The sequence below is a fragment of the Anas platyrhynchos genome, chromosome 2, assembly GCF_047663525.1.
Source record: "Anas platyrhynchos isolate ZD024472 breed Pekin duck chromosome 2, IASCAAS_PekinDuck_T2T, whole genome shotgun sequence".
Lineage (NCBI taxonomy): Eukaryota > Metazoa > Chordata > Aves > Anseriformes > Anatidae > Anas > Anas platyrhynchos.
In genome coordinates this window covers 138,799,291-138,817,209 of record NC_092588.1, presented here as the reverse complement: position 1 = coordinate 138,817,209, position 17,919 = coordinate 138,799,291, and the positions used below count along the sequence as shown (strand labels likewise).

Sequence of the window (17,919 nt, the reverse complement as noted above, 5' to 3'; positions counted from 1 at the left end):
ATGTCTAGGCTTTGCAACATGTTTCATAGGCTACGCTATTTTATCCACAATCCTAAAAGCAGGGCTTTCTAATGCCTCCCAGGAAACTCATCCACCTTACCTCTATGCAGAATAGACAGCACACTTTGCAGAGGGTTACTTTTATGACTGAAAAAGCAGGGTCACAATTTGGATCTTAAGCATCACGTTTTTTCCTGGTCCCACACAGACATAATATGACAGTCTAAGGATGTATGCAGAACCATCTGTGTTGTTATTACAAGGTTTTACTTCAGCAGTGTTTTTCCAGATATGACAATTTTATGGTGATGGGGGAGATGTTTTTCTTACACAGACTGGCTAGAACTGAAGCTTTCAGGCTATTATAAAAAAATAATAAAAAGAAAATAAAAAGAAAAAAGAAAAACCAACACACTGCACATAAAAGTCTAACAACTGTATTCAGCAAATCCTGCCCAGTTGCCTGGGAGCTCTGTGGGTTCAGAAAAATTGGCAGGCTTGTTAAATTTTCCTGCCAGCTTACAGAGCCAGACATGGATGTCCCCAGTTTGCACAGTTCTTTCTAAACACTATAGGCAATTTATAATCAATAGTGCAGAACATGAGTTACAGAGAAGTAATAGATTGCTGCACTACATTAAGTTTATGTCTTGTAATAAGCACTGGTGAAGACGAAATCAGGATCTGCCCTGAGATATTATTAGTCTCTTTTACTCAAGTAGGTGATTGTTGAAAAAGACATAGTATAATTACTGGAACTCTTTCCAGAGCGTTGTCTATAATATAACAGAGGGGTCAGGTTAACGTGATAGAGCAATTACAAATGTAAGCATCGTGAACTTACTTGACTGAAAGTTAAGATTCGTATATAAACAAATCTGAATGCTTTTCTTCATTTACTTTCAGCCTATTTTAAAGCAACTTTGCTACTAGCAATTATCTCACTGAATTATGTTGCTGCATGTCTAACTATTAACTATCAAGTTACTACCATAACTATTTCTACAAAGCCTCTTCTTAAACAATCCTAACTTTATTTTCTCTGCTTTAATAAGAGGGTTGATACTCATAGCAAATTCTCTTCCATAATTTTCATAAAGCTAATAGGTGCAGGACTCCCACCAATGCTTTTTAAGTTTTGAATAAGAGGTTAAAGCAAATACTTATCAATATCACCAAAACAGAGAATATAAGAATTACTTTGAAGCTCTCTGAAGAACACAGGTTATCCTAAAACAGAGCCAGGGAGCCATTCTGAGTGCAGAATTCTATATTTGTAATAAACCGCTTCTAGTTTAAAGGGGCTATTGCTTTACCATGTAAGAAAAGAAGGAAACAGAATTACATTAGTATAATGAGCAGAAAAGAAAAGAAGAAAAAGAAAAACAAAAAAAAGGAAGAAAAAGAAAAACAAAACAAAATAACTACACTACCTTTAAAAGTACAGACCCCATCAAAGTTTTCAATTTTAAATATTTGGCTTATATTAAATTTTGAATGTTTCTTTTTAAGCAAAGGATTTAGAAAAAGTAGTTTGGAACGGTGAGTAAACAAACACTAAAGCATGGACATTGTAAGATTAATGAACTTCACAATTACAGAGTTGGCAGCTGTAAAGGTCTTTAAGCAGAGATTTATGTCGCCAAGCACCATCAGATGTGGTGATGTAGCACATAGCAAACACTGAGCTAAGCCAACTTCACACTTTCAATTCCATCTTAGGTCTTAAGACTTCTCTTATTGCTTGCCTAGCCTTTGTCTTGATACTAACTTTTTGTGCTGATCACCTTACTGTCAGGAGGAACTTCAGTAGCCTCAGAATCTTCTGGGCTTCTCTAATAAAAAGGAAAAGATGAACAGTGTTACGGGGCTCTTCCAGCTGATGCTACAAATATAGGAAAATATCAAATAAATTCATGCATTTATATTTATAAAGATAGCTGCTACTTTTTGCATAGATATCATTAGGGTTATTTATTGAGTGCTGGCAATGTGATACTGCAAAGACATAAAAAAGAAACCTCCCTTGATCAGAAAAGATTACAGTCTAATTAAGGTAAGAAGAAAGACATTCATAAGCACTGTTGTAACCCCCAAAAATCATGTTTCTGTTTTAATACACAAAAATCCAAGCCAAATGCAGAACTAAAAAGAACATCTTAATTCAAACTTTATCTTTCAATTTTGTCGTAACAGGATGATTGTAGTTTCCTGGTGGACAGTGTGTCTATGGGATTTCCAAGGAAAAATGTGTATATATCAGAATATCCTTGGTATTCCATGCTCTTCACATTTGCTCTGTGAAAACACAAGACTAAAAAAGATGATCATAGGTAGGTTTCATAATAGCTGCAAGCACTGTAGCTGAGTCCTCCTTCCCTGCTCTTCCTGTTGTTTGTAAGGCTTTTATTTTAAAAGCAGAAAACACAGCATATGCAATTATTAAACTGTAGTCCATCAGGATGTGTTTTGTTTACATTGAGACTGAAAACTCTTCTGTCAAACAGAACTCTTGAAACACTTTCAGAAAATAGGAAAAAAAAAGGGGGGGGGGGGGGTATTTTTTTTTTTTCCTTCAGAGTGGCACAACCTCCAGTGCCCTGCCTCTTGGCCTTTCAGTTTGTCTTTGTCTTGGCACCAGGCATCCCTGGCCAAGCATAATAGCTTATGAGTACAGTCCACTATGAGGAATGAAAATTAGCCTTATTTCATGTGAGGAAAGAGACAGTAGTTTTGTCCCTACCCCAGATAGTTAAACTGATGCATCAGCCCTAATGTTTAATTAACAGAGACTGAGAGACTGTTGAAAGAGAAGAAAGAAGGTGAGGAATCTCTCTCTCTGACCCCTTAGCTTCCTGGGGCTTAGTTCTAATCACTATCTTCTCTCTTCCCCTCACCCCCCCCCAAAAAAAAAAAAAAAAAAAAAAAAAAAAAAAAGCTGCTGGCAGCTAGTGAAGAGTCAACAACAGATGACAGCACAGAAGAGTGCTTTGTTAGGGTCAGCAAGCAGCACTCCAAAAACTATAGCGTACTGGCTGCAAAACAGAACATATTTCTTGGCTGGTACTAGCTTGGTTGAGAAGTGGGATTTGTGCTGTAGAGGCATGAGGAGGGAAAAGAAAGGATTTGTTTTTTAAATTCTAGATTTTAAAGGAAAAATAAAAGTCTTTAATTCCCATGATTGCAGCCAGTCATATGAATTCCAGTAACTGTTTCACTTCTCCTATAATATTTATTCACATGCCACTTCTTTGAACTCTGAGTCAAAACTGCAAGACTAATCACTGACCTGAAGGATTTATAAGCTTTTCTTAGTTGATCAGTGTTTTTCTTACTGTTACTCACATGGTTCTGAAAAATTGGCTGCTCTTGCACAAACTAGCTAAGTCAGGCTAGTTCATGTGATATACATAACTTTAGGGTGATCTTGCAGCTGAAAGGAATGACTAGATTGTTCATTACCATAAACAGGAAGCTATGACAGGGCTCACAAATTAGTAAACATTCTTCTCTAGGCTGTTTGCTCTGCATTCACTTGACAATTTCCCAACCATGCTTCAGAGATATGAGACTCTTACCCATCACAAGTGCTTTGTTAAAATGGAGTTCGTGCTATAGATGATCTTTGACTTAAATAAGCAGAAACCTATGCATCAAAGTATTACATATAAACTGAAGAGGTTGGTTGGAAAAAGAGAAAACAGGTTAAAAGGTATGAGTCACTTTACTTTGCAAAGATACATCTGTCCATACACTCTCCACAGATGGAGAGGAAATTACGTAATTTCTTATAGGCAAGCACTCTTCCCAGATATCCAGCTTGTTTGTATTACTCTTCAAATTTGTGGAAAAAATATTCAAGAACATTCCAAGATTTCCTCTGTTCAGTAATTGTAAACTTAGCTCTCACTGCAGAAAATCCTAAAGTTTTTCCCATGGGAGAGTCTGCCCTTATATATAGGATGTTTTTGAAAAGAAGAGAGGAGTGAAATTTTCAAGAATTTGGTACAAATTCTCTACAAAAGGTAGTACGGGAAGTGTATTGTTATATTAATCTGAAACACTTAAGAGAAGTCATTGGAAAAATTTGTGTTTGAAAAGTCTATGTAAAAGCTTATTTTAAGCTTCAAAATCTACAGATTCCTTTCAATCATGTCATATAATAAAAGACAAATCAATAAAGACTGAAAAATAATATTGATTATTATATTTATTTGGTTCATTTTGTTGAGGAGCAGAGAAAGAAGGATATAAAAATAGGGAAGTATTTCACATTGGTAACCTACCAACTGTATGGTTGAAGTAGATTTGCCTCTGACTGAATGTTCATTTAATTCAGATTCCACTGGAAGATCATGGGAATGTTCCCAGTGCCCATTAACTAAAGAAAGGCCCTGCTGAATGAAGATGCTTTGCAATTAGTTCTGAAACCCAATGAACACAGGTGCAGTCTTTCTCAGACTTTTGTGAAAGTTTGGCATTTATAAGAATTATTTTTTTTCAAAACAACTATTAAAAAAAAGATTGTTGGTTGGCATCTGCATCTCCTAATCTTTATTTGGTTTAAAAAAAAAAAAGTCGAATCAAAGAGATCATAAATGACCATAATTGTTTGTTGAAATTTATTTCATTTTAAAGCTGAAGATTAAAATTGTTTAAATGTTTACACATTTTAAATATGTTACACATTTAAATATGTTTTAAACATGTTTAAAAAAATTGTGGGATGATGATACATAATTCTCTCCAAGTATGTAACATAATAACTATTTTTTTTTTTTACCAAGCTGAATGTCAATACTATCAAAACATTCTCATTCTATTAATTTTTCATATTATTCTTATGGAAAACTCGAAGACAGGGGGACCAGGGACTCAGTACTAAATATATAAATCGGGCCAGTCATTAAACACTCTCTGTAAAACAAAACAAGCAGAGGCTTAGCCTTCTTAAGAGACATTAACATAATCTCCCATGCTGAGAAACTTAACGAGCCATCACACTGTGTTACATTATATCCTTGTGCATAGTTATATTTTCAGACATCAGCCACACTGAAATAAAATAAGAGAATTACTATAAGCATGGAACTGAGCAGGGAGGTGTTATTAATATAAGATTGGGTTCTACTGACCACAACATTTATATTGGATTTTCAAAAACATTGGGATAGGGGTCAAAAACCATTTGGAAAAATTAAGATATCTTTAAAACATCTCGTGCTTACATCTATGTCTTTCTCCTCTTCAAACCTAGACTAGAGTAAATGACTATGATCCATTTCATATGGACAAAGACTCTTCCCCTGTTCCACTGCTAGCCATAAAGTATGCTTACAGAACACATTCAATTAATGGTTTCTTTTTTGAGTTACAAATATATGGAGCATATTCATGGAGCATAAAAAATCTATGGAGCAAAGCAAAATAGAAATTGAAGGTCAGTCAGGTAGGAATAGTTTAGAAAGCTTCATTTCACTCATACAAGTGATAACTGTTTTCCACACTCATCTTAACACTTTTCAAACTGTAAAATCTCTAAATAGAATTGATTTGTAAAAGGATAAAATGTACAAAATTGTACCTGGTCATGTGGTGTTACCAAAAGAAAGAAACACTTTTCTATCAGAAAAAATCCATGAATTCCTCCAATTATTCCCAAAAGTTTCCATATATATTCTTTCCCCTCATAGAAATGTTCTACCTCTTGTACTTCATGTTTATGCAAACCAAGAGTCTAAAAAAACAAATAAAGCAAAACATTTAAAATCAAAGTGCTTTTCCTAGAATAATGCATCGTGTATTAATTCATTTCTTCCCCAAATTTGCCACCTCTTTAAATTGTTTTGAGCTAATCAGCTGAATAATAGATGGATTAAATGAATTATCATGAGTTTCTACTACACTTCATCATCTTTCAGTGTTGAAAGCTGTATTATTTTCAGAAACAGTTTTATGAAATTGTCGTTTATACATTTTTGAGTATATATTTTTGGAGTATATTGATCTTTACAATTTAAAAAGTTACTTGGCTGTTACTTGATCTTTACAATCTAAAAAGTTACTTCATCTTCAGAAGTCATTCTGAAAATAATCTTTAAGGCTTTCTGCTGATGAGCATGCTTCCATTTTTTCCCCAGCAGAAGGGGAGCATGCTTCCATTTTTTCCCCAGCAGAAGATGAGCATGCTTCAATTTTTTCCCCAGCAGAAGGGCATAGTAGCCTTTCTTTGCATCCTTTCTGGAAGGAGCAACTTTAAAAGCTACTGGATATATCACTTAAAAGTGGTGAAGACTGCTTTCAAACTTAAAAGGTGTTTATTAAAGGAAGTTATTTGTCTGATGTTTACTGAGAATTGCCTTCCTCAAACCACTCTCTCAGTCCATCTTCCAGAGATCATGTATAGAGTACAAAGAACATTTTGACCAGAATCTCGAGTGAAGGTGTGAAGATCTCTTTACATGACCAGTGGAAGTCTCCTTGTAATAGTTGTGTCATATCAGAGGAGACTCAGTCAAAAATAAATGAGTACACAATGGAAAATATGGTTCTTTTTTTCATGCTATCCTATTCTTAGAATTTATTCTATGAATTTAGGAAAAAAAATGCACCATTCATGTTATTATAGTTTAAGGCAACAGTATTAACTTGGCTGAGAGCCCCTGGACCTCTGGAAGTATTTGAGGGAACTGTTGATGCTTTGTAGAACATTTGAACAATTTTCCCAACATGCATTAAAGAATCTTCCTCAGGAAAGCATTTTTAGAGAACCTGACTTTCACACAGCTTCTGGGTTATTTGAAAAGGTGTTTGTTTGTTTGTTTGTTTGTTTATTTGTTTTTGTGAAAATAGATACCTTATTTTCTCTGTATTAATCATTTATTGAATTCTGCTTCTGATTACTTGGAATTTCTCTCTGAACTACAAATTGCAGATCTAATTTGAGTGTTGATAGTTGATTCACAGATTTCATGGAAAGCGTTATTTTTAAACAGATTATCATTAGCCAAGTTTAAATGAAACTTTCCTCCATGTGTGAATGTGTGTGCATGTGTGTGACTGTGTGTGTGTAAGTGCTTGTGTGAAGATCTCAAAAACATAAAAGAGTGAATTACCTACCTGAGGAATAAGGTGTAGCAATGCATCTCCAGAAAGAGTCCCAACAGCCAAACCAACAAACAGCTGTAAAATGAGTGTATAGATTTCTTGACAGGAGTTAAATAAAATGAGGGTTGTACCAAACATAGATCCAATAGTAATAAGTAAAACTGCAACAGTGCTGTAACCATATTCTGTAGGGAAAAAGGAAACAAAATAAACCAAGGGCACCTTTAACCATTCAGTATCTGTATTTGTGTTTGTATTTGAATCTTTGTTTTGTATTTGTTTTTGCTTTTGAGGCTGCTTTACCACCTCTGTCTACAAGCACACAGAGAAGTAAATCACTGTGCTACATCCATTTTGCTAGTCATGTGTGATTCAAATAACAGAGTTGGAAGCCTAAAAAAATTATTCTTTTTTCAGACTTTACAGGTAATACATTCCAATATCTTCAAATTTCAGGCCTTAAGTAGACTGTGACTGTACAGATTAGAGACACTTAAAGCAGCACAGTGAATGCTGGTCTGCATTTGTTCCCTGTCTCAACAGATTTGTGCTTGCTATCTTATGTCATCACCTGTGTATTTTTACAGTCAACACCACATTATTAACCAAACTATATTCAGTAAACAGACTGAGACCTAAAACCTCAAATGAATGTAGGCATTTTGTTTAGGATCTAAGCATAAAATGTCTGGTCAGAATATTGTTTACTAGTGTGTTGTGAGAATATACCCCTTTAGCTATCACATCAGGACCAGCAACCTATTTTTCCCAGTTTACTGGGATTTTTGAAAGGTTTCTCTTAAAATTCTTGAAAGTTATATGCTGCTCACATTTTCAGCCTTTTGCACAATATGAATCCTGATTAATCTGTATGGGAGTCTTATGATGGAGGTAAAACTGATGAAAAACAGACATTAAGGAACTAATGCCAAAATATTCCAAAGCGTCACTTAATGTTTCACACTTTAATAGCACTGCAAGTGCTCAGCACCTCATAAAATCAGACAGTAAATTTCACAGACTGCACATCCAAATACAAGGTTATAGTAGATACTCATGAAAGGTCAAGCCTTGGTGACTTATCCAAAACAGCACAGCATGTCAGTAAAATAGAACTGAGAATAAAATTAATGAGACTATGCTCAGGTTATTAGGTCACATGTAGGTCAAACACGAAGCCCTTTGTCTGTCTCAAGCCAGAAAATCTCTGCGGTCATGGAAACCTTCCTTAACCAAACAGCAAGGGAAAAAGGCTGTAGAAAGAGCTCTTACTCCTTCCACTATGTATTTGAATAGTTCCGTTTTTCTCATCTACACAGATCTCTCACCTTTATGAGATTACTAAAATATTGATGATTGGGCTGATAGTCTTAGAGTTGGGAGACTCTCACTCTAACTGTGAATCTGCTATGAACCTTGTATATGACCTGGATAAGTTCTTTACTTTGTCCCTTGATTCCCCATCTGAAAAACAGGCATATAAAAGCAGTTAAGATTGCAAGATGTTCAGGTAATGAGAAGAGATATAACAAGAAAGGACAGTCACCTTATGGGGAGATTTAATGATTCACCCTATTTTGCATGTTTCTTACTCCTATAACTGTTCTTGGGATATACATGAATGTCTTCCATGTCCTTATCTAATCTATTTTAATTCATGCTCATAAATTCAATTAATTTGCACGCCACAGAATGATAGCTCAGCTCATTCCCATAAACTAACTAAGGATCATTGGCCAGCTAGGATATGAGGAAAGTTTACTACTTCCTAATGGATCTAGTCATCTAGAGTTAGCAATGTAGGTAATAAGGCAAAGGTAATGAAGGCACTGATTTGTAGCCCACAAAACTTTTCTAGGAGCATCAAAAGAGATGCTCTCAGTACAGCTGATTATTGTTAGGTACTCAACCCTGTTGCTCATCCCTGGCTCCCAAATCCCCTTCCAGAAATTAATGTTCCCTGCCATTGCACCAGCATACCTATGTTTCTAACCACATCATTAGTGTAATGATTCCAGTATAAACTTGGTGGAAATTGTGCAAAATCACTGCCCAGCAACCCATTGATGAGGGCCTCCTGTGGCTCATCTGCAGTCCTCTATGAAATGGGAAAAAAAAAAAAAAAAAAAAAAAAAAGGAAAAAAAATCACCACCAAACCCATCACACAATAAAAAAGAATTCTGTCTAATATAAAATTGAAACATTTGGATTCCTTCACTTCTCAATATAGTGTTATTATCTGACATGTATGCTATGAAATCAGAGTGAGAAATTACATTGAACCTCATCCTGTTTTGGTTTAAGGTTAATAATGACTGAAATGTCTCCAAAAGTTAAGCCCCTGCACCCTTTCACCGGAGTTCAAACACTATATATGATGATAACAACAATGTAACTCACTTTCCAAAGTTGTTGGTGGAAGCTTTGACTGCTTGGATTCAGAAAGCTGACATGAACAACTTAATAGTTGCTGAATGATAGCTGGACTGATTTGCTTGAAGTGCTCCTTAGAAATGGACGATGAACTATTTTTTAAAAATATCTTCACAAGTTCATTGGCAGAGAAACAAACCTATATAGAAAAGTATACAAAATTACTGAATATGTCACATGCATTTGCATTTAATGCTGAGGTGAAATATGCAATTGTTGAAGGACAGAGGGTTATACAACCTAGAAAAATTTGTTTTCCATATACACTCTTCACGTTAAATTATTTCAATAACTTCAATTGCTTCTAATTCTTCTTTTTTCCCAATTTAAACTTGATACTGTTTTATATTTCAGATAGATATTTCAGATAGATATATAGATATTTCAGAATCTTTGGTATGAAGCACAATTTCTACTGAAGCCTATTAATAGCACCCGAGGATCTGACACAATAGTATCTCTAAATGTTTTATTATCGTACATGCTAACAAAAATATTTTAATGCTAACACAAATCATGTTCTTTGCTGTTAGTGTAAAAATGAATGTCTTGCTCTGTATCAAGGCAGTACTGAATTTTGTCCAAGCTACATGCTTGTATTTTTAGTAAGGTATGGGACTAAGATGTTTTTCAAATTGTTTTAACAATGGCATATCACTTCAGGGTCAGTACACTAGATGCTACATACTCTAGATTCGGTTTAAAGACTACTTAATTTTATTATTAGAGGCACACAAGAACTTTATCTACTTTTTGTTCTTTTTATAAAGTCTCTGTCAAAATTGAAAGGTTTCTTGTGAAGATTTATTTTGAAATATTTTCATGAATAATTGTTTTTTCATCTACAGGTTGAAACTCCTGGTTAAAACATGAACAGTTAACATTAAAATAGTTCCAGTGAAAAATTCTTTAAGAACTTTTAGAAAGAAGTCCATATCAAATATGTTATCTCACTTATAGGAAAAGTCTTCATTTCTTAATGCCATCTCTTTTGTTTCTTTCACTTAAAATAGTCTGCAACTGAGAATCAAACAATTCCTAAATATTACTTTTTTTAGTCACTGGATCTTGTAAAATGCTTAGATATTTTTTGGTTGATTGGTTGGTGGGTTTTTTATTTGTTTTTAAGGAAAAATATTATTTAAATAATAATAATTATTATTATCCTTACTTTTAAACAACCTATTTAAAGAGCAAAGTCTTCCTGCCTTTGTTCATCTTTGTAAATTAAAATGTGGCTGGTTGCTCACTAAGTTGAATGAATTGAGTACTGGTACATTTAATCTGAATACCCCTTCAGGGCAATAGGTGATCTTGCTGCCTGGATTTATTCTGTCCTGCCTTCAAGAACAAGGACAGCAGGAAGAGAATTAGAGAATTCAGGAACTACTGAATTAGAAGTATAGGTCAGTTTGTCTGTTCTAAACGTTTTTTGACTAAAAGTGTGCAACACCAATGAGTGGTATCAACACTTGGAAGAGTAGGTGATTATGAACAGTATTCCTCAAAGGTTAATAGTGGTATAATTTAATGCCTTCATCAGTGACCTGAGTGGTGGAACAGAGTGCATCATACACACTCATGAAACCCTGTTGAGAGAAGTAGCCAATATGGTGACAGGTATGGCTGCCATTCACAAGTATCTTGACACACCAAAGGCTGACGAGCCCTTCATGAAGATTAGCAAGGACAACCTTATGGCACCAAAAAAAAAAAAGAAAAAAAAAAGTCCCTGGGGTCCCAACCGGCAATTTGAATGAGTCACCAGTGGGCCCTTGTGGCAATGAAGGATAACTGCATACTGGGCTGCATTAGCAAGAGCATAGCCAACAGGTAGTGGAGAATGATTACTGCCTTCTATGTAGCACATGTGAGCTCACATATGGACTATTCCCAGTCTAATAACCAGCAGAAGGAGAAAGATACTGGCGAACAGGGGAAGGCCACCAGGACAGCCAGGGAGCAGCAGCAAGGAGAGGCTGAGGACGGTGGGTTTTTTCTCTTTGCAGAAGAGACGTCATGCAGGAGATCTTCACCTACTTAATGGGGGTTATACAGTAGATGGAGAGACAGCCTTCTCAGAGGTGTACAGCAAAAGGGTGAGAGGAAATAGGTATTAGATGCAGCATGTGAAATTCCCATTATATTTAATTTAAAAAAAAAAAACAAAAAAACAAAGGCAATAAATCACTTGTGCAAGTTTCCCAGAAACCATCCTTAGAGACATTCTGAATTCAACTGGACATGGCCCTGTGAAACCTGATTTGACTTTGATGTTGACCCTGTTTTGAGAAGGTTAGAGGAACCTATATTATCATAAACTTTCATGTGATTTTATGATGACAAATATTAAATGAAAAAAAAAAAAATCTCATCTGGAAAATACACACATGCACACACATAAATAATCCTTAATACTCATTTAGTAAAGTGTTCTTGTGAGTCTTAGGGCATAAGGACCTGCAGCTTTTCCAGTTGCCAGCTTTTTAAATTTTATAACATAGGGAGCAAAGCATAAGGAGAGTGATAGTGAATAAACATGAAAACAGAATTTGCAGTCATATGAAAAGCTGGCTGGCTACATGGATGGATGGATTTGTTTCCACCCCAAAATGTTTCTTTAATGAGGAATCATAAATGAATCCACAGCTATTGTGATATAGTTTAACGGAACTTAATATTATTGCTGTTATTTGATCTTCTACTACTTATTTGTTTTAAATGTATTTTTAAAATCTGTAGAGACAATGATGGTTTAAAAAAGAAAGCAGTGACCTTTATATTTTTGGAATGATGTTTCAAAATATAATTCCTATCTAAAAATCAAATTACAGATCTTAATCTAGTTAGCAAACAGAAGCTGTAAACCAGTCAATGCCTCATATGTAGCAGCATCTGTTAATCATGGAGCACAATGACTATCACAGATATGTGCAGAAAACAAGAGACAAAATTAGCAACAACACTGAGACAAAAAGCTCCCTGATAGAATGATATGTCAAAGAAAATAGATATATCTAAAAGGAAGAGGAATGGAATAAAAAATAAAAGCTAGGAATCAATAAAGAAAAAAGTATTTTCTGTCCAGATGTTCCTTTGTGATTTCTCAGCATCTGTACAGAGTATTTGGCTCTCGAATTTGACTCCGAAGCCTCAGATAACTTCCTTGCACAACTATCTTTCTATAGTCGTATTTTCTCAGAAGTTCAAGAAATCAAAACTTGTGTTTTATAAATTCTTCTATTACTAGGGAATGACTTTGCTTCTTGTACAAATATTATTATTGATATCTGAGCTTTATAATTTAAAATTAATAGGGAATAGATTTAAAGTGGCCTTCATTTAAAGTTATTTTGAGACCCCGTTAAATGCTTGAAAGGATATTTACTCCCAAATACAATAAAATTATGCAGATAAACATCTATCAGAGTGGTATTTAACCAGATGCCATTTGTCTCAGTTCCACATCACAAAATGACCGTTCAGCAAAAGACAACTGCACATCTCCAGGGAGAAGAAAAATTGCCTTTGAGTTAAGCTAAAGTATAAAGAGTGAAAAACAATGGAAGCATATTATTTGAAACATATATTTCAAATGTATACTTCAAAATATATACAGAGTATATATACTTTGAAGTCTCCTGTTTCTGTCCAAGGAAAGTCTTTCAGTTTAAAGGATGGAAGTAAATTACTATCTGAATCACTGTTATAAACAAAAATCATTTATTATTTAATTTTTAGGATAAGGATGATGTCATCTGATGAACCACTGTCCTTCAACCTCCTCAAATAGGGTACTGGCTGGCAGCTAAAGTTCTGTCTTACAGACTTTACACATTTTCTAAAGGGAGCTTCTGGACACCATAGGTGGATAACAAAAGTGTTTGGAAATATACTTCAGTTTACAAAGACCTTTTTTAAAAAAAGAAGTCATATAGAACCAGGGGAAGTTTAGGAAGAACTTCTTTACCGAAAGGGTTATTAGACATTGGAACAGGTTGCCCAGGGAAGTGGTGGAGTCACCATCCCTGGAAGTCTTTAAAAGACGTTTAGATGTAGAGCTTAGTGATATGGTTTAGTGGAGGACTTGTTAGTGTTAGGTCAGAGGTTGGACTCGGTGATCTTGGAGGTCTCTTCTAACCTAGATGATTCTGTGATTCTGTGATATATTTTACTTTGTACATAACCAGTTTTCTTTCTACAAAGGGGCCCTATAAACTCTGAGACATAAGACTGAAAAAAATATGTGAAAATATTGAAGTCCTCTGTCTTGAAGGAGCAGTTGATTCTATCTAATACTGATCATTCTCTTAGCCCTTCCCAACAGTTTACAACATATGTTCATCATATACTCAGCAGTCATAAAGTTCTTCTGCCTACTAATATTTAAAAAATATATAAATAATTAAAAATATAATTTGGTATCTATGTGACTTTCTGAAATTCATAACTAAAAAAAAAAAAAAACTTGAATTTTTATCACTGACATTATGTCACTAACATTATAAAAACATAAAAATAAAATAACCTGATCCCAATCTGTGTTACTTTCGTGATCTTCAAAATAACCTTTCAGGTAGTCTTCTTTTGTATAATTTGCTTTGACTGAAATATTTCTTGTTCCAATATCTCTACCTGTCATACTATAACGTCGTCTTTTGTGACTGTGGAATTGTCCATTTACAGTGCAGGTCTTTCTGGCTGTAAGCACATTCAGGAGTTGTTCTAGATCTGGTTATTTATAAAATAAATAAATAAATAAAAAGAAATGTTATTATGGGAAAATACACATTTAAACAGACAAAACTTTATATATTAAGGTTATAAACCTTAATTATATAATTATATAAACCTTAATATTAATTTGATTCCTCATTCTAATATTTTTCTCTCCTCAGTTTGGTACTGCATATAATTTCAGTTTAACACCTCTAGATGTTCAAGCCACTACATATTCAGCATTTCCACCTTTACAGTACCACACTGATAATATTTTGCCTATGGCTATCTCAGAGGAAAAGAGATGTGACTGAAAAGCAGTTCATATTCCTCTACCAAAGACATAACTGAGTGCAATGGATGTGTCTGCTAATTAAATGCTTAGTTTTATGAGGAGCATGGTCCATCATTACTTATTTTTCCCTTCCATTATTTTCAGTCTGGTTACTTTCCTTCCCCCCTTCATTTTCAGTATGAAGTCATTATGATTTTTTCTGTAAATCCAAGTTTGTTCATTAAGAACATAAGCAGTCCACAAAATTTCAAAGGAATTTAGATCAATCAGATTAAAAATGTTTCCATGTGATAATCCTCTATTTTTAATGTTATTATTCAGAAAGAGCAAATGATATAATCTTAATAGTAAATCTTATAAAAAGGCTTGTGCTCAGTTATCTGTCTACTTTCTTTGTCTAAAACAAACAGATCTGAACACAGCTCAAGCTGCATTTGTTTTCTAAATGTAGTCAACTCTAATTTTTTTTTTCCCACACTGCCCATTTCTTGCTTTTTCCTCCAGTTTCCATTATGAATTTAAATAAATTTAAAGGAACAATTTAATTAGCTTAAGCTTAAAATATACTTACACTGTAACAAACCAGTTAAGAGTATTTTTCAGTTTCTCTGAATGGCATTCTAACTCTACTAACCATAAGGGAAGTCTTTCTATTGTCTTCACTGGGGACTGGATTTTACCATATATAGCTATTTAGAAGCACTCTACCCAGCTGGCTCCATCCATTCTTGTGAGTCAACTATTTTATAAGATCTACACTGGCAATTTTAAAGGAATGGTTTTGCTGCAAAACTAGTTTATGCAAATGCAATCTAGGTTTAGGACTGTTCTTTGCTTTATGATTTACTTATGTGATTCAATAAAGTTCTTTGCACTCTAAGAGTGGTAAAACATGTTTACCTATGCTTAATTAAACTTTTTAAGCTGTTTTAACACTTATTTAATGTAACTTTTAAAAAGTGCTTTGAATATCTTGTAAGTGTTGCTTTTAGTAATTACCACAAAGTAGGTATCTTATAATAGCCTTCTAAACCCATAGTAGGCCCAAGTTGATGGTTTAGCTTCTTAAACTGCTAAGCATCCAGAATCTTTTACAGGACTTCGTAGCCGCTACTGAGAGCTTGATGCTTCCATTATTTTATTTTATTTTATTTTATTTTATTTTATTTTATTTTATTTTATTGGACCACTTAGAAATCTCAAATGCATCTATTTATTTATGGTCAAGTAGCATTTCTAATATGTCTAGCAATAGAACTCCTGAAGAAAATGGGTCCTTGTGTTTCCAGGTAGGGAAACACAAACCATAAAAACGTTTTAAGTTACAGTGGGTGGATATCAGAGATATATATATATCAGGCAGATATATATTTGCTCAAATAAGAGTGGACTGCATCTACTTCTCTTCTGGGGGTATGTCTGCAGTGAAGTGTGAGGGACTAAAGTGCCTAACCTGGCTACCATACATGAATTATCCCCTCTACCCCAAGATTAATCTTGTGATATAGTTACAGTAGCATAATGAACTGCATAAAGAAGCAATGTAAATGAAGCCTCAGCAAACTCTGCCCTCACAGCTAGACTGCCACCCTTGGAGCTCAGACTACACTGAGAAACTAACTCATAAATTCTGATGACAGTACTTACTTAATAACCACAGTAACAATATTTTATATCTCCCTGAGAATTATCAAAGAGTTTATTTTCTAAATTTAGAAGGGTCTACTTAACAGCTATAAAATGAAATGGCATTTGATGAAAAGGCTAAAATGAAGTGCAGAAAGTCCTTTAGGCATTTAAACATAGTTTACATAAAATGTGTGTTGTGAAAGGCACCTAAAGATGAATAAATAGCTTACCTGTCACTTGAAGCTCAGTGGTACTGTTTAAAGAATTGAAAATGTATTTCATAAAGAATTCTGGAGAGGGCAAACTTGCTTTCCCCATACAGACTCCTTGGAGAGCCAGAGTAATGATTAAAGCAGCCAGGCGTGGAAGAGTGTTTTCATCAGCGCCATCTCTGTCCATTATATCAGCATTTTTCTCCAGAGTACTCACATCAACACACTGAAATCAGGACAAAACAGCATAAAGACAACCCTGGTCACCTCCATTTAAATAATGAGTGACAGGAGAAGAAACTGGAGAGAACATTTTCACAAGCAACCAGGGTAAAAAAAAAAATAATAAAATACTAGGATTAAAGCTGCCGTTGACAGCAGGACAGCAAATAAGGAACAGAGAACAGTTTCAGGAGAATGGGGATAAAATAAAAAAGGCTTGAAAAATGTTTTCCTTTAGCAGTATTTTCATGTTGTTTTCGCTATTCCTATGTCATCATCAATTGCTTCCACAACTAACTCCAGAAATTGGCAGGAAAGGGTGAATTTTTTGTTGAGGTACAAGGCATCTACTCAAAAAATGTAATTTCCAAGTCTATTTCAGACTTCAGAAAGAATTTTCTTAGTGATTTTCATTCCCTATTTATTAAATGAAATCAATAATTTGTTATAGGGCACTTATCTAGGACAATACGGAAAGCCATTATTCTACAGATAAAAGGTGATTTCCCTCCTGTGTGATCAAAGAGATGCAATAGACAGTCATATACAACACCTACGTATATGGATGTGTGCAGGTCTGAAGTGAGGGAGCAGGCTACAGCTCTCTTATTTACCTGGAAATGTATCCCTGTTTTCCTCTATTTCTGCCTTTCTTGTTTATTTTCACTGCAAATGCTTTGGGTTTGAGAGAAACAACAACAAAAATTGAGTGAAAATTATAAAAGTTGATTTATCTTTTTCCATATAAATTAATTTGAAAAGTCAGCTAGATGAGCCAATACAGTGTTCATTTATTTTACATATATTTTACATCTGTCTATATATATGCTTTAAACACTGTGGGGAGGAGGCTGGCATTTTTTCCTGTCCTTCCATCTGGTGCATTTTAATTTCCAGAACCTGAAATTTCATCTCTCATTTGAAATTTTCACCTTGGCAAGCTTGAGAGGTGGGCCTGTGCAAACCTCATGAGGTTCAACAAGGCCAAGTGCAAGGTCCTGCACCTGGGCCAGGGCAATCCCAATCAAAAACACAGGCTGGATAGAGAATGGATTGAGAGCAGGCCTGAGGAGAAGGACGTGGGGGTGTTGGTTGATGAGAGTCTCAACATGAGCTGGCAACATGCGCTTACAGCCCAGAAAGCCAACCGTATCCTGGGCTGCATCAAAAGCAGCATGGCCACTTTTGGGCGAGGGAGGAGATTTTGCCCCTCTGCTCTGCTCTTGTGAGACCCCACCTGGAGTGCTGCATTCAGCCCTGGGGTCCCCAGCATAAGGACATGGAGCTATTAGAGTGAGTCC

At 34.9% G+C, this 17,919-nt stretch overlaps 1 protein-coding gene across 9 annotated transcripts in view; it reads right to left on the bottom strand.

Moving 5' to 3' along the window:
* The window catches only part of SLC39A12 (solute carrier family 39 member 12), a 35,321-nt gene that overhangs the window by 8,613 nt on the left and 8,789 nt on the right, over positions 1 to 17,919 (bottom strand). For 5 of the 9 annotated variants that reach the window (XM_021267906.4, XM_072033679.1, XM_072033678.1 and 2 more), the window contains exons 5-11: positions 16,415 to 16,622; positions 14,070 to 14,272; positions 9,509 to 9,680; positions 7,120 to 7,292; positions 5,585 to 5,737; positions 4,287 to 4,397; positions 1,772 to 1,835 (exon numbers count right to left, since the gene is read on the bottom strand). In XM_021267906.4, coding sequence (XP_021123581.1) covers positions 1,772 to 1,835; positions 4,287 to 4,397; positions 5,585 to 5,737; positions 7,120 to 7,292; positions 9,509 to 9,680; positions 14,070 to 14,272; positions 16,415 to 16,622 — 1,084 coding nt within the window. Of the gene's footprint in view, positions 1 to 1,771; positions 1,836 to 4,286; positions 4,398 to 5,584; positions 5,738 to 7,119; positions 7,293 to 8,435; positions 8,572 to 9,508; positions 9,681 to 14,069; positions 14,273 to 15,126; positions 15,267 to 16,414; positions 16,623 to 17,919 lie in introns of those variants that run through there. The other 4 variants (XM_021267907.4, XM_013093602.5, XM_021267908.4 and 1 more) reach the window with 4 other exon arrangements.